Genomic DNA, 15,477 nt, shown 5'->3' on the forward strand with positions numbered 1-15,477 from the left:
GGATCAATGCTGGAGAAGTTCTACAGAAAATAGTGGGAGAACCAGAGGTCATCCCTGAAAACTGTATAAGGAAGGTGTGAGTAGGGGAGTGAGAAGCAGGTTTTTTTCGTGCAGAGTTGTAAATGATTGGAATGCCTTGCCTGAGAGTGTGGTGTCTGCAGGGAGTTTGAATGTGTTCAAAGCACGGTATGATGAGCTGTCTGTGTGATAAAAGGACCTCCCAGATGTCCTTTGACTCCATGAGGTCTTGGGTAATAATAATAATAGCTGAAAAAATTGCTAAAAAGTCAAAAGCCTTCTTGGACGGTGAGTTTCTGAAAGAGTGTCTCATCGCTGCTGGGGAAATTCTGTGCCCAAATACTAAGGAAGTGTTTAAAAAACTAAGTTTGTCTGGGGTAACTATAGCACGACGTGTTGAAGAACTTGCCAATGACACTGAAGGAACTTTAAAAAAAAATGGTCATCTGAATTTATGTCATATTCACTTGCTTTAGATGAGAGCACAGATGTGAAGGATATAGTACAACTGGCTATCTTTGTCTGTGGCATTGATCAACAATTCAATGTGACAGAAGAACTGCTAGCACTCGTACCTATGAAGGAAATGATGTAAGGCACTGATATTCTTGAAGCTGCCAAGAAAATGCTCTAGTGTTTCGATCTCAGCTTAACCAATCTCAAGGATGTGGTAACTGATGGCACCCCTGCTATGGTGGGAAAGAACGAAGGATTTGTTGTGCTGCTAGGGAAAGAACCAGAACTAGAAGGAAACAATTTCATCCATTACCACTGTTTAATCCACCAGGAGAATTTGTGCACGAAAACTATTGGATTTGAGAATGTCATGAAAGTTGTGACTTTCATCAACATTATTAGGGCAAGAGGATTGAACCATCATCAATCCAAGAGTTTTTGACCTAAGAGTGCAAAACGGATCACAGCGAAGTGGTTTATTATAGTGATGTACATTGGTTGAGCAGAGGGAAGGTTCTTAAAAGTGTCTTTGACCTAAGGAGCGAAATACAGTAATTCATGCAAACCAAGGGGGAAGCCGATTACAGAATTCAACGATCTGAAGTGGATGACCAACTTTGCCTTTGTGACCAACATCTCGCTGCATATGAATGACCTAAATACGCGGCTGCAATCCAAAGATCAACTGGTGCACACTCTGTTTGATCAGATCAAAGCTTTTGTGGCCAAACTTTGGGAGGCACAAAGTTTGCGAGTTGTGCCTCAAACTTTGGGAGGCACAACTCGCAAAAAAAAAAAAAAAAAAAAAAAAAAAAAAAAAAAAAAAAAAAGACTTAACTCATCTTCAGCTTCTTTCTGAGTCCAACTGTTCATCTTTTGATGAATACGCTACAAAATTAGCCGTGTTGCAAGAGAGATTTAGCGATTTTCGTAACCAACAGTCTTCTTTAGATTTATTTTTTTCAATGCCATTCAGTATCAATGCTGCCGAAATGCCAGGCTCAGTACAAATGGAGCTGCTTGAACTCCAAAACAATTCTTCTTTGAGGGAAAAATTATTCAATGTGCCATTGCTTGCATTTTACAAAGACTACATTTCTGAGGATGCATTCCCTAATCTTCACTGGCATGCTTTGAAGATGTGGGCTTTATTAGGAAGCACATACTTATGTGAGCAGTTCTTCTCCAGAATGAAGCATGTGAAGTCCAAGACAAGAACTCAGATTACGGACCAACATCTCAGGAATACTCTGCGCATAGCAACTTCCAACATTGATGCCAATATCGACAAGCTGGTCAAGGTAAAGCATTGCCAAGTTTCCCATTGACATTGTAAAAAATTAACGTTTTCTTCATTAAATTATCTTTTTTCAAGTAATGATTGTATTTACTTATCATGAACCCGACTCCTACCTATGCCCTTAAAGCTGAGTTTGTTTATTTTTATAGGATTTTATGTAAAGTATCAAATGCACAGCGTTCCTTGTGAATCTGGAAAGCATCTTACAATTCTAAATACCGCAGTATAGCTTAGTGACCCGCAAGCTTCATTGAAATTTTTAATGCGGTCCACACTGTCTGAAAGGTTGAAAACCCCTGGCCTAGAGGTAAGGAATAGGTTAATGTGATTTTCTTATTACTTTCCACATGAATGAGGACTAAACTAAGATCAGTAACTAACATATTGATGATATAAAAACCTTAATTGTTTTCTCACATGCTTCAAGCGTGCAAGATTTACTGTTTTCAAGTAAAGAGGCATAACTATAATATGTAAGAAGAGCACATTTTTCTTGCTTCATATCTAAAACCCAAAGTGCATCATGTGTGTGTAGTAAAAAAGCACTATAATACTGAGAGAAGTTAGGGAGATTTTTGGAACTCAGTAGTAGATATTTATGAAGTCTTTCATAAGAAAGAAAAACATTTAAAAGTTATTAACTGTTATGTTACGGCAACTGTTGGGCAAAAGAAGATAGGTTGGTTTTTTAATTACTATTTTTCTTTCTATCTGAAAGACTAAAGAAAAAAACAAAGTTCTGAACCATAAATTTAAGAGATAAAAGGACATAGGAAAGTTATGGTTTCTTATGTCACATTTGCACAATGACTTGGAGCAAAACTGGCAACTAAAATTTCAAGTGTTTTTGTGATTCTTTAAAAGAAAATGCTGTAACGTTTGAATTAAGGATTTCAGAACCAGAAGTTTTATTTCTCTGGAAATAAACTTACACACACACACACACACACACACACACACACTTCTAATTAAAAAAAAAAAATATATATATATATATATATATTTTTTTTTTTTTTTTTCTTGCTATTATATTCAAGTGTGGTGAAGTAGTATTTTAAATATTCTGTCTGAAATAGCGTTTTGAAGCAGCTAGAGAAAAACTTTCATATAATATGATTTTTCTTAGATATTATATTAAAAAATGACACTTTATAAAGTACAAGAAAAACTTTATAATTTTCTGATATCTTAATTTATTTCAATAATTTCATTTCATACAAAGTCTTCTGGCAAATAACTATTAAACAATACCAAAACATTTTACGGATCAGCAGAGAAGAGCAGCTGAGCTGACTTATATCTTAAAATAATAATTCTTTATTTTCACTTTTTTCTCCCTAAATCGAGCAAATTAAAGTACAATGTTTTGTTCTCATTTTAATTTATTTTAATAATTTTATTGTAAACACAATGCCGGCATAAGTTTATATATAATTACTAGGTGTAAAAGTAATATATAAAAAACATCAAGTGCAACTGGTACTGTATCAAACATTTAAAGTTGTAATTCAGATAAAGGTATGCCAAAAATCAAAAATAAGTATTACTAATGCTTGTCCATGATAAATTCTCTTCCCCCCCCCCCCAATGTACTGTACCCTTTTTCATTTTAGAGCAGGTAAAGCTTGTGTTAGTGCCACAGTTCTCACCCATCTGCTTAGGCAAATCTAATACGGCAATTTGTTCAAAACAAGTTCAGCGTGCCTATTATTAATAATACACATACAGAAATTTTGAAAGTATAAATCTTATATTGCTCTAATTCAGGCTTAAGAGACTGAGATTACACATTTAAAACTGCAATGATAAGGTAATAAAAACCACAATGTTCATACTGTGCATGACCACACCCACCCACACACACTGTTAACTGACCAAGCTGCCCATTCTCTTTCTCTCTCTCTCTCTCTCTTTGTAGCATTTGCTCATAGCAGTCTATAATCAATTTTAATGATTACAGACTGCTGTAATTATAAAGAATTACATCTTAAATCAACAGCTCAATTAGTATTGTTTAAAACAGTCTGTTAGATGCATCAGCAAAATATTGACTAATGTGGCCACTGCATCATTTTTATTACAATCTGACAATGAATAACAGATCATTGCAGCCTAATTCTCCATAAAGTTTTCTATGAAACAAATGGAGACGTCCAAGATTTCATGCACAGGAAACTCAAATTTCAGTTTTTGTTTTTTTTAACGTTAATATGTTTCATATAAACTTTTCCGTGGGGCCAAAAATTGTTGTGGATTCTTAGTTTTTTCTCTAACTGATGAGCTTTTAGCTTAAAAGAGGATAGGATAGAGTCTGCCTTGATGCATAGGTTACGCTATGTTGCTTTCATTCAAAATTACAGGATCTTTTTCAGTGACATTCCTGATGTAAGACTAATCTTATTTATATGACTCTGCAGTTTCATTTAAGTTTTTTAAAAAGAACTTTCAATCCCATTTTTTGCCAGAATAATCTAACATAGCTCAAGCTGAATCAAAGATCAACATGAGCTATGTATGAATTAGTGAATCAAGGGATATTACAAATTATTGTTTTATCCTGTTTTGCCGTGTTCTGATTATCATTTTGCTGCACCAACAAAATGATAATCAGAACACTGCAAAACAGAATAAAACAATAATTTGTAATAAAAGGCTTTTAAGTTTAAAGCTATCTCTGTAATGCATACACATTTGTTTTATTGCAGTGTGTAATCTTGAAAAAAGCAAAATACAGATTCTGAGAAATATGTATATAAACTTAGCAGCACCTCCAATAAATTGAATTTTAATTTATCAGTCTCTTATATATATGAATCACATACTGTATGCAGCTAATAATCAGATTTCATGTGTTTGAGAAATTATCAAAAAACAAAAATATTAAAATAAAATTAGGTCATGGCCGAAGTCAACTGTTTCTCACAAAGGACCACTCCAGAATTAAGATTAGTTTAGCATTTAGTGCTAAATCACATTTTGATTCTTGCCAAAATGTGATTCACTTTTTTATTAATGCAACATTCAACTTTTATTATGGTGAACTCAGAGAAACAACGAACAGTCAATGAAAAGCTTATTATAGTAAATTTCCTTTAAAACAGCATGTTACTGGTTTTTTTTTTTTTTTTTTTTTTTTTTTTTTTTGCTGGACTAGTTTGCTGTAGTGGGCACTGACTGTAGGTGTCCTCATACTTCAGTATTCCTGTTGGTGCTATTTCAGACTCTTCTGTATTTTTTTTTTTATTATGATAATCCCAACCAACTCCCCACAAGAGGTTGGGAGCCTATAGTACATTAGTACTGTGGGTAAGCTGAGAGTTAGATAATCTGAGAACCCTGCTCTAAAGACCAAAACACAATCTTATCCATGCCATTTCAGCCCTCCAAATAAGCAAAGCACTGGCTGCACGCCATGCAGTGGAATGCATCTATTGCCTGAAGTGTTATGGAAGTTACTGACTAAATTCTGTTTTAGTGATGCATTTTTTGATTAATCCAAGTTGTGCAAACTTGTTTCATCTCCACCTACCTCCTCCCTTCTCTACATTATTATTAAAACAATTTCTTTCCCGATTTAAATTCATAAACGTGTTTCATTAAGAAATTTCACAAGCTTTGCACATTTATTTAGCAACTTTAAAAAAATTTTTCCCCCTCATAATTTAGTAAACCAAGCTTGACTTAGCATTCTTGCAATTTCACTCTGAATATTTTTTATTTTTTTTTGAGACTGGAGTTATTTTCAACTGAAAGGGCAGTCAAAGGTAAGAAAAAAAAATCTACAGACTGATATAAAATTTAAACTCGTAATTATGTCCAATAAAGTAGAGTATGTAGTTTTGATTATACTCTAGCATTACTGCTAAAATTTCACACTTGTATACCATTCAAATTAAGATCTAATGTCATCTCTCAAAAATGCATTTTTTTTTTTTTTTTTTTTTTGAAGAAAACTGTCTTATACTATAGAATAGTACAAGTTAAGAAATTGTAATATCTGTAACTGGTAGCAAACTTTTCTACAAATCATTTTCATTTTTTATATATTGCAAGATTAAATATTATTACTCACTATTTATTACAAACATTGCTTAAAGAGTATAACAAATAAAACACCCTTTCTCTTTGGATATCCAAACTCATAATTGCCAAAAATCTTCAAAATTACTTCCTGAGAGTGAAAATGAATACTTGAACATTAAGCAATCAAGCTTGCACAAATGCACAGAATATCAAGTTATATAAATTTATGATCACAGATAAAAAAAAAAAAAAAAAAAAAAAAAAATTACTGTCACGGTGGACAGAATATCTCTATACAAATAAGTTCTCTAAACAGTCTCACTTAACAATCCTCAAGTAAATACAGTTTGGTAGAATCTGCAAACAAATTTGTTACATGATAAGATTCCTTGGACCGCTGGACTTATGTAATTGTAAAATCACTAGTGCAATTTGCCATTTTAATGCATTCTGTGAAAACCAGAAATTAAAATGATACCTTTGCACTAACAAATGAGCTTCCAAGTTGAAACTAGAATTACAAGTGTGGGAAAGGAAAAGCCATTCTGAGCAGGTTGATGTTGTTAAAAATAAGAAATTCAGAGTGACAAACTATAAAATTAATATAACATATTAAAGGTAAAATCTTATATCAAGTCCTTAAGAGGCACATTATTTTCCCTAGTACACCATGTGTATCCAATGAATTGAGGTAAAACCATAAAGCCCGGTGAAGTCAGTACATACTGTTTTCCATGTAAGTGGAATATGACTCTTCTTTCAACTAACACATCAGTTCTTATTTCAACAAAAGCACAGAAGTATATCACATGGTCCAAACATCAGAGATATATATCTGGGCACTGACTCCAGTTCTGTTTGCATTTACAATCCCAGTATTTGCCCATGTATATATGAACAGGATTTCCTGTTGTGGGATCTGTCTGCTTCTTAAACCAGACTGGTTCATATCCGATATATGGGCGACCTGGAAAAAATAAAATCAAATAAGTACAACGTATAAGAAATTAAAAATGTATATGATAATTAATGTCACATATTATGGTATTTAGATTTATCTGTGAGCATGGAATTTTGGCTTATTATTTCGATGAGATAAATTCAGCATCTTGATTGCTTGGGAAGTTAACATAGAAAGTGCAGATATACAAGTGGTGCATGTGTGTGTGTGTGTGTGTGAGAGAGAGATGATACGTATCAAATCCATAAATGCACCCTCCATTGAGGACGGTTGCACAGAACCATGGTTCGAGATATGCTTAGTTTCATGGTTGGCCAATGAGTACACTACTGCCATCTTTTGATTCAGGTCTGTGATTAGTTTGATTGGATTATGGCTGAAACAACTAACTAAAGTTATGAGGCAATATGTTAGTGTACTAATTGTATGTGTTTTTAAGCTAGCCACTTTGTTTATTTTGCTGGATGAAGATACCCTATCTTCTGTATGAAGAAGGAGACAGAGTTTATCTTCAGCTGAAAAGAACTTATAAATGACCTTCACAATGGAAAGCACGTTGCATAGTTCTTCCTGTTTGTAGACATTAAAAAGACAGATGCAATAAAACCTGGTTAATATCCCTCGATGAGTCTTTGGACTCCCTGGAGGTGTCATATAATAATAATAATACAGTGCTGGAAAGGGAATATACATCCTAAAGGTGGGTTACCCAGTCCCATGCAAATGAGTGGAGTTTGTACAGTTTTCTCTTTATTTTTAAGCATGGTTACTTTTTGGTTTATGTACAAACAACATGCAATCTCACTAAACTGTTCATTTATGTATTTTTCACTTATAGTCACCTATATTAATATTTTAGAGTATATTTTATTCTTGGAGCGATTCAGATCCCTCAATTTATTCTAATGAGCTCGAGACTTTTTGAAAAGTATCAAATGAAATCTCTAATTTATGCTGTTTGCAGAAAAATAACCAACTCCTCAAAATTTTCATGAAAGCCTTATTAGGAGAACGCGATAGTTTAGAAGCAGTGAATTACGGAGTAACTACCAGCTGAACATATTCACTCTTCCAGTATAGAAAACACGTGCCAGGCTTATGGACAGTCTTCGAGCATTGAGCTTGCCAGTTGATAAGTGCTGCTGTCATCATCAGCTGTTTCTACATCTCAAAATATTTACTCTTCCAAGTATCAATTTTGATACAATGGACCAACTTCAAAAGAAGAGAAAGACATTGCAGTAACACATTCAGCCTTATTATTATTTATTTATTATTATTTTAATAATAATAATAATTTTTTATTATAATAAAAAACATCCATGGAATCAAAGACACATCGCAGGAGTTCCACTGTTACACACACAATTTATCATATCGTGCCTTAAATATGTTCACTGTCTCTGTGTTCACCACACTCCTGGGCAATGCCTTCCAATCATTCATCACTCTCCATGCAAAATACCTAAGTCCCCACCCCCCCTTGCACAGCTTCTAGGGATGATCTCTTGTTCTCTTCATATCTTCACCCATTTTATGCAAAACCTCACCAACATTAATCTGGTAATAACCTCTTAACATCTTATATGTCTCAATCATATCCACTCTTCTCCTTCTACCCACCAATTTCTGTAAATTGCATTTTGTCAATCTGTCTTCATACTCAACATTCCAGAGACCAGAAACCACCTTAGTCAATTGTCTCTGAACCTTTTCCAATACATCTTCATCTTTTTGAAAACCAGGTGATCAAATCTGCTCACATAATCCATGTGGCCTGATCAAAGCCTTATACAAGGGAACCATAACATCCTTATTTCTACAAGTCAGTGCCGTCCACATCATTGCCATTGTCTGCTGTGCTGTCCTCACAATTTTAGTAACACATGTTCCCAAAATTTTAGGTTCTTTTCTACAATCACTCAAAGATCAATCATATCCTCTACCTTCCATGATATTTCCACTGACTGTTTACTCTACATCCCATCTCTGCTTCCCAAATTTCAAAACCTTACACTTTGCAACATTGAATTGAACTCCTGCAAACCCACTGCATCCGCTTTACTCCTGATAGCTTTCCCAACTTTGCATCATCTGCAAACAACTGCATATCACCATTCAGACCCCTCCCAATATTATTCACATATAAATTAAACAGCAATAGACCCAAAACAGACATTTGGGGTATACCACTAGTAACTTTACTCTTCTGGAATATCGCTCTGCCATAGACAACTTGCTGATACCTATCAGACAGCCAATCCAGTAAAGTAATCTACTGTACAGCCCCATCTGTTCCAATTTAATTACCAGCTTGTCATGTGGGAATTTATCAAACACCTTTGCAAAATCTAAATATACCAATGTATATGCAAACACCCTTATCCGATGTATTTGTCACTTTATTATAAAAAGTGACAAATATAAGAGATTGCTAAACATGATCTTCCTTTAACAAATCCATGCTGGTCACCAAAGGGTATTTGTTTGTTGTCAACCAAATTCTGAATCTTGGTCCTAACTAACCTCTCTAACACCTTAACCCCAACTCCAGACACAGACTGGCCTATAATTCATAGCCCTACTCTCATCACCTCCCTTATGAATCAGAACAATTTTACCCTATTTCCACTCCTTTGGAACTTGACCCAGTGCAAGACTCATGTTAAAAAGATATGTAAGAGCTGTTAACTCCCTGGAATATTCTGTCAAAACACGTGGTGAAATAGCATCAAGTCCTACAGCCATATTTACATCAAGTCTATTCAATTCCTCATATACCTCCTGTTCACTTACTAACAGCTCCTCCTCCTTTCCCAGTGCTTTCAAGTTCTGCATGATGTCACATTCATAAGAATGAAATACCTTATAAATTGCTCATTAAATATCTCAAGTATATCCTCCACAGTGGTATCATTCCTCCATTTTCACCAATCAGTCCTATCCTACCATAATCATTCTTTCTTCTAATGGCCACATATCGAAAAAATTCCTTAGGATTTTTTTGACCGCATTAGCTAATTGCTGCTCATACTGCACTTTTGCTACCCTTATCAAGCTTGTCACCTCCCTCACCTGTTCTTTGTACTTCTCATGAAACTGGTTGTTATAACTTCATCTTGTGCTTCTTCCAGATTGCATACCATATCTCTTGATTCATCCACTTAACCTTTGGAATGCATTCTGATATTGGCTCCACCAAATAGTTCTTGAGTAGGGCCAAAGAAGCATTGATATCCTTTCCATCCAGTTCCTCTTTCCAATTTATTACCACAAACTGTTTCCTGAGCTTTTCATAATTACCAGTCTTATAATTCCACATATATCCCTTTCTAACAGACTAACTGGAATTACTGGTCACTGTGCAAGTGATCATCTCACATGGTCACTCTCATCAACTGATGGAAGATTTAACACCCCATTTATAATTTCATCTGATGAGATGATCGAATCCAATACTCTTGATCCTCGCACACCCTCCATTACGTACTGCCTAAGGAAATTGTCTTTCAAAAACTCTAGAAATTCATTTTCTTTGCCTCTTGATTCCAGTCTTACCATAATTAAAGTCATCCATAATGATCATTCGTTTCTTGCTAGCTAGGCTAATTTGCCCATACATTTCCTTCTCGTTACCTTCCATATTACCAGATCTATACAACACTCAACTAAATATTTCATCCTGTTCACCTCCACCTCACACTAAACTGCCTCAAAACCATGGCCACTATTTGCAGCTTGCAAGTCCACCTTAGATGGGCACAGCTCATCTGCTACCATCAACAGTACCTTCCCTTTTCTTCTCTGTCTGTCCTAATGAAAAATATGAAAAACTGGAGCATCCAAAATAAATGATTAGCGATACGTGATCAACAAATGGAGATGTCGTGGCATCACTAGCTCAGGAAAACATTTATGGTGGCTGCTGAAAGTTATTGACAGGATGTTAAAATGGGTGGCATGCATAAACTGGCTACAACAGGCACAGACCATCCGCGTTGAGCACCAGTAACACCATGGTGAGCACTAATACTGTATAAAAAGAATTCCATTTACTGGGTTTCCATGGAAGAGCAGTGGAACACAAGCCGACCATCACAACAATGAACGAACAAGGCAGCTCGTCTGGCCTGGTGCAAAGAGCATGTGAACTGGACAATTGACCAGTGGAAAATGGTACTCTGGAGCGATGAATCAAGGTTCACCTGTTTCCAGTCTAATGGCAGCCTGGTGAACGTGTGTTACCACAGTGTGTTGTACCCACAGTAAAGTTTGATGGTAGAGGAGTAATGATGTGAGGTGCATTCAGCTGGTTTAGAGTGGGACCACTGGTCATTGCCTGTGGATCCATGAAGGCAGCTCAGTATCTTGATATTCTGGATAATCAGGTGCTACCTACACTGTGGAGTTTTTATGGAACGGGACCCGTGTTACTATCAAGACTACAATGCTTCATGCCACAAAGCTGCAGCTGTTATGGAATGATATGAAAATATTGGTATTAAAGGACTGCCCTAGCCTGCACAGTCCTGACTTCAACCCTATCGAACACCTGTGGGACAAATTGGAGAGGCTATTGAAGTCAAAAACACACACTCTTGATATGTCGCTGAATTCAGCTGCTTTGATGGAGGAATGGAGACAAATTCCACCTGATGTCTGCCGCACAATGGTGGAAAGCTTCCCTCAAAGGATGCAGGAGTTGATTAAAGCCAAAGGTGGACATATCCGATATTAGGGTTCACCTGCTGGTATCAGTTGTAAATTGCTAAAGTGTCTGGACAATTATTGGTAGATAGCGTATATTGTTCAAATTATAAAAATATGAAAGACAACAATAAAACAAGATATCGAACTAACTACTAGAAGAACTGTTAGTTAGTTCGATATTTATTGTTGTCTTTCATATTTTTATATCTGCAAACAGCATTATAATCAGATTATGAGTTAAATAAAATAATCCAACAATATAATTTAAAGATTTCCTAAAAGAAAACAGAAATACTCATAGAAGATTAACAGTTGGATTGCATAATTACATATCTAAAAGACAAAGATATACAGTAAAACCCCGAAGTTACGCGGTAGGTGGGACCAACAAAAAGCGCATAAGTAGAATTCGCGTAACTCGGGGTATAATTTTGCATGTAATTTATATATACAAACATACAATTGGGACCAAAGGTTTACAAAAACACACCTATATTTTTTAAGAAATATAATCATAATTGTAGTTTTTCGTACATAAAAAAAAAAGAAAGTTATTTCAACGTCAATGGTTTCATAAAATCTAATACGATTCGTTTGATGGCATAATGTCTTTTTCTTTTCACGCAAAATTTCTTCATAGCAAGCTAATGATTCTTTTATCCTTGCCTTTTGCCTTGTGGCTACAATTCGTTCCTCGTTAGAATCTATCTCCTCCAAAATCTGTAAACCTTTCTTTTATGATTGTTCTTACTGTGGATTCCTGTAGATCGAACTTCTTTGCTAGCTCACAAATTTTCATTTCGCCTTCAAAATCCTTAATGCTGAGTTTTGTTTCCAAAGTCAATGTTTTTCTTTTCTTGCTAGCTGTAGAAGAATCGGACTTGCTTCCTTTGGACAACATTATTATTTTTTATGTGATAAAATTTGTATCAAGAACATAACATTAAACAACAGCAAGGTTTGTAGACTATAAAAATCGTGTATGAATGGAGACCGCATGAAACACGTCAGTGCTTGTTCACAGCATGTGCCACACTGGTGAATGCGGCTGGCGCCTGAAAGAGACTAGTGGTGAGGTGTGAAGCGGGACGGGAATACGCGCATATAAGAAGCTGCGTAACTCCGAATTCGCGTAAGTCGGGGTATGACTGCATATGGAAAAAAAAATTTTTTTCAGAAAATCTGTGGAATAATTAATTGCTCCACAGAAAAACAATAGACAAACTAGATGAGAAACCCAGTTTAAATTCTATAAAGTAATGGCCAATCCCAGTCTGTTATATGATTTAGAAATATGGACTGTTAAAAGAAAAGATTAGAGTAAAATACATGGAGCAGAAATGAGAATTTTAAGAACAATTAAAGGATGCACAAAATTAGTATATTTTGTGCATACTTTAATATAAAATATAAAGACATTAGAAGAGAGCTAGGTATTTACAGTATTTACAGGTATTTACAGTACTAGGTATTTACAGTACCTAAACTTAAATTAAAAGATCAGGGAATATAGAGAGAAATGGAAAGAAAATTTTTCTATAGGATGAAAAGATAATGGCTACCAAAAGAAATGGAGAAATATAGACCAAAGGGAAAGAGAAAGGGAGGAAGCCCAACTGCAAGATGGAGAAAACCAGTGAAGCTGTAACAGGCAACTGACTAATCCTCAATGAGAAGGTTTTTACAAATTACATTGTTAGATCTGTTTGATTAATGTTATATTTTTTCAGAATGACATCACAATAATTAGGTGTTAATACTGATTCAAGATTGGGTAAGTTATCATCATCATTTTCCTGATACGCTGAAAGGTTCTCGGCCTCGACCATAGATAGCAACACTACCGGCAAGATTTTTTTTTTCTAAGTTGGTACATCTGTCATAAGCATCCATGTAAAATTTCAAGTCATTCTATCAAGTAGTTTGTTTTATACAGCTGTCTGAAGCAAAGGTATTGTCTGTATCCCTTGAAATGGATAAAATTGAGTATCGTGTGATTATAAAATTCTTTGTAAAAGTAGGTTTAATGCCAAAAGAAATTCATTCAAAGATCATAAAAGTTTATGGACACTCTTCTCCCTCGACAATTAAGAAATGGGCTGCCAAGTTTAGATATGGCTGTACCAGCCTTGAAGGTGATCCACGTGAAGGACGTCCAAAAAGTGTAACAACAAAAGAAATCACTGATCAAGTGCATGATATGGCATTGGATGACCAGCAAGTCAAAGTGCATAAAACTGCTGAGACTATAGGCATTTCAAAAGAACGTGTAGGATATATTATGCATGAAGAATTGCAAATGAAAAAGTTTTGTGCAAGATGGATGCCATGCTTGTTCACAGCAGATCAAAAACGCACTCGCATGAAAATCTTTGAACAGTGCTTGGAGCATTTTAACAAGAATAAAACTGATTTTGTGCATCAATTTATTACTATGAATGTGACTTGGATTCACCATTACACACCAGAATCCAAACAGCAGTCAAAAGAGTGGACAGAAGCCAGTTGTTCAGCGCCAAAGAAGACAAAGTCAGTTCCATCAGCAGGAAAGGTCATCATGGCATCAGCGTTTTGGGATGCTAAAGGCATTTTGTTTATTAATTACCTTGAAAAGGGTAAAACAATAACCGGGGAATATTATTCCTTTTAACCAGACTAGACAAAATAATTCTTGAGAAAAGACCTGGTTTGCAGAAGAAAAAAAATCATCTTTCATCAGGACAATGCACCTGCCCACAAAGATGTTTTGGCAATGGGAAAATTAAGGGATCTGCACTATGAATTGTTGGAACATCCTCCCTATTTCCCCAGATTTCTCTCTCTCTCTCTGACTTCTATCTCTTCCCGCTGGTTAGCGTTTTTCTTCGAATCAGGAGGTTAATGCAGCTGTAGAGGGGTATATTGCAGATCTTACTGAGAACCACTACAGGGACGGGTTAATGGTGTTGGAGCATCGCTGGAATAAATGTATTAGTCTTAAGGGAGATTATGGTGAAAAATAAAAATAATTTTGAAATTATAAATTTGTTTTTTCATTGTTAGGTCGAGAACTTTTCAGACCACCATCGTATGTGATAGTTTAAAACTTTAAAACTAACAAAATTCCAACCAGCAACCCTAACAGCACAAAATTACACATGCATTCCAGATGTGCAAGTTCAGCTAATTTATTTTCCTCCAGTGTTATTTATACTGTGAAGCACTGTCATGAGATAATGACAATTTGGATGAAAACTGTTAATAGGAAATTAATAATAATATAATCCAGTCATGTAATATCAGAGTATCCTGTACACTCCTCAAAAGGTACATATCAGTATACTATATGAACTACATGTTATAATCTGTGGATGATGATGAAGAATAAATTACCATCTCAGTCATAACCAGCAACTTTCACAACAGTTCTTACCTCCAAAGAAAAACAACAGGAGTATAAAAAATTCTTTTCTCACATAAGCATTATTTTATATACAAAATACACTGACAATACGCTAAAATGATAATCCTGGACTTCACTTCCTCAACTTTCATTTAGACGTCCTAACATATATTCAGTAAGTAATACGGGATGATACTTTTATCATAAATGATTTTAAATCACTGAATTCCATAAGGAGTTATTTCTAAAGATTGCTGTCTTTATGCAGCAATTTTGAGTTTCAAATGGCCAATGCTATCATTATTTACTGTTTAAGCTTGAACACTGAACGACTATCTCTCAATTAAATATCTGCAGGTAAGACATATTAGGAAGAAAGGATCTCTGCAAATATCACATTAGCATTTTTTTCATTAAAAGTTCATACAGGAAAAAAAAAGTTTTTTCTTCTGGCATTCTCTGTTTCTGATATTTCTTCTGTTCTCTAAGCTATTCTCTAGCTTTCATATGTTACGTTCATTTGAAAAACACCATGAAGCAGATTTAATGGTCATGTAAATAATAGTTCTACAACAGAATGGATGACAGTAGTATACAACCCATCAATGTGGTATATAAAATCTTTGT

General features: G+C 35.0%; 1 protein-coding gene across 1 annotated transcript in view; it reads right to left on the minus strand.

The window, feature by feature from the left end:
* Positions 1–2,887: 2,887 nt before the first annotated feature.
* Osbp (oxysterol binding protein) overlaps positions 2,888–15,477 on the minus strand; it is a 325,446-nt gene continuing 312,856 nt past the window's right edge. The window contains exon 12 of the mRNA XM_090391682.1: positions 2,888–6,764. Within this exon, the coding sequence (XP_090247808.1) occupies positions 6,619–6,764 (146 nt within the window). The 3' untranslated portion in view covers positions 2,888–6,618. The remainder of the gene's footprint in view (positions 6,765–15,477) is intronic.

This window comes from Typopeltis vanoorti, chromosome 4 (assembly GCF_054136105.1).
Source record: "Typopeltis vanoorti isolate ZY-2024b chromosome 4, IOZ_Tvanoo_1.0, whole genome shotgun sequence".
NCBI lineage: Eukaryota > Metazoa > Arthropoda > Arachnida > Uropygi > Thelyphonidae > Typopeltis > Typopeltis vanoorti.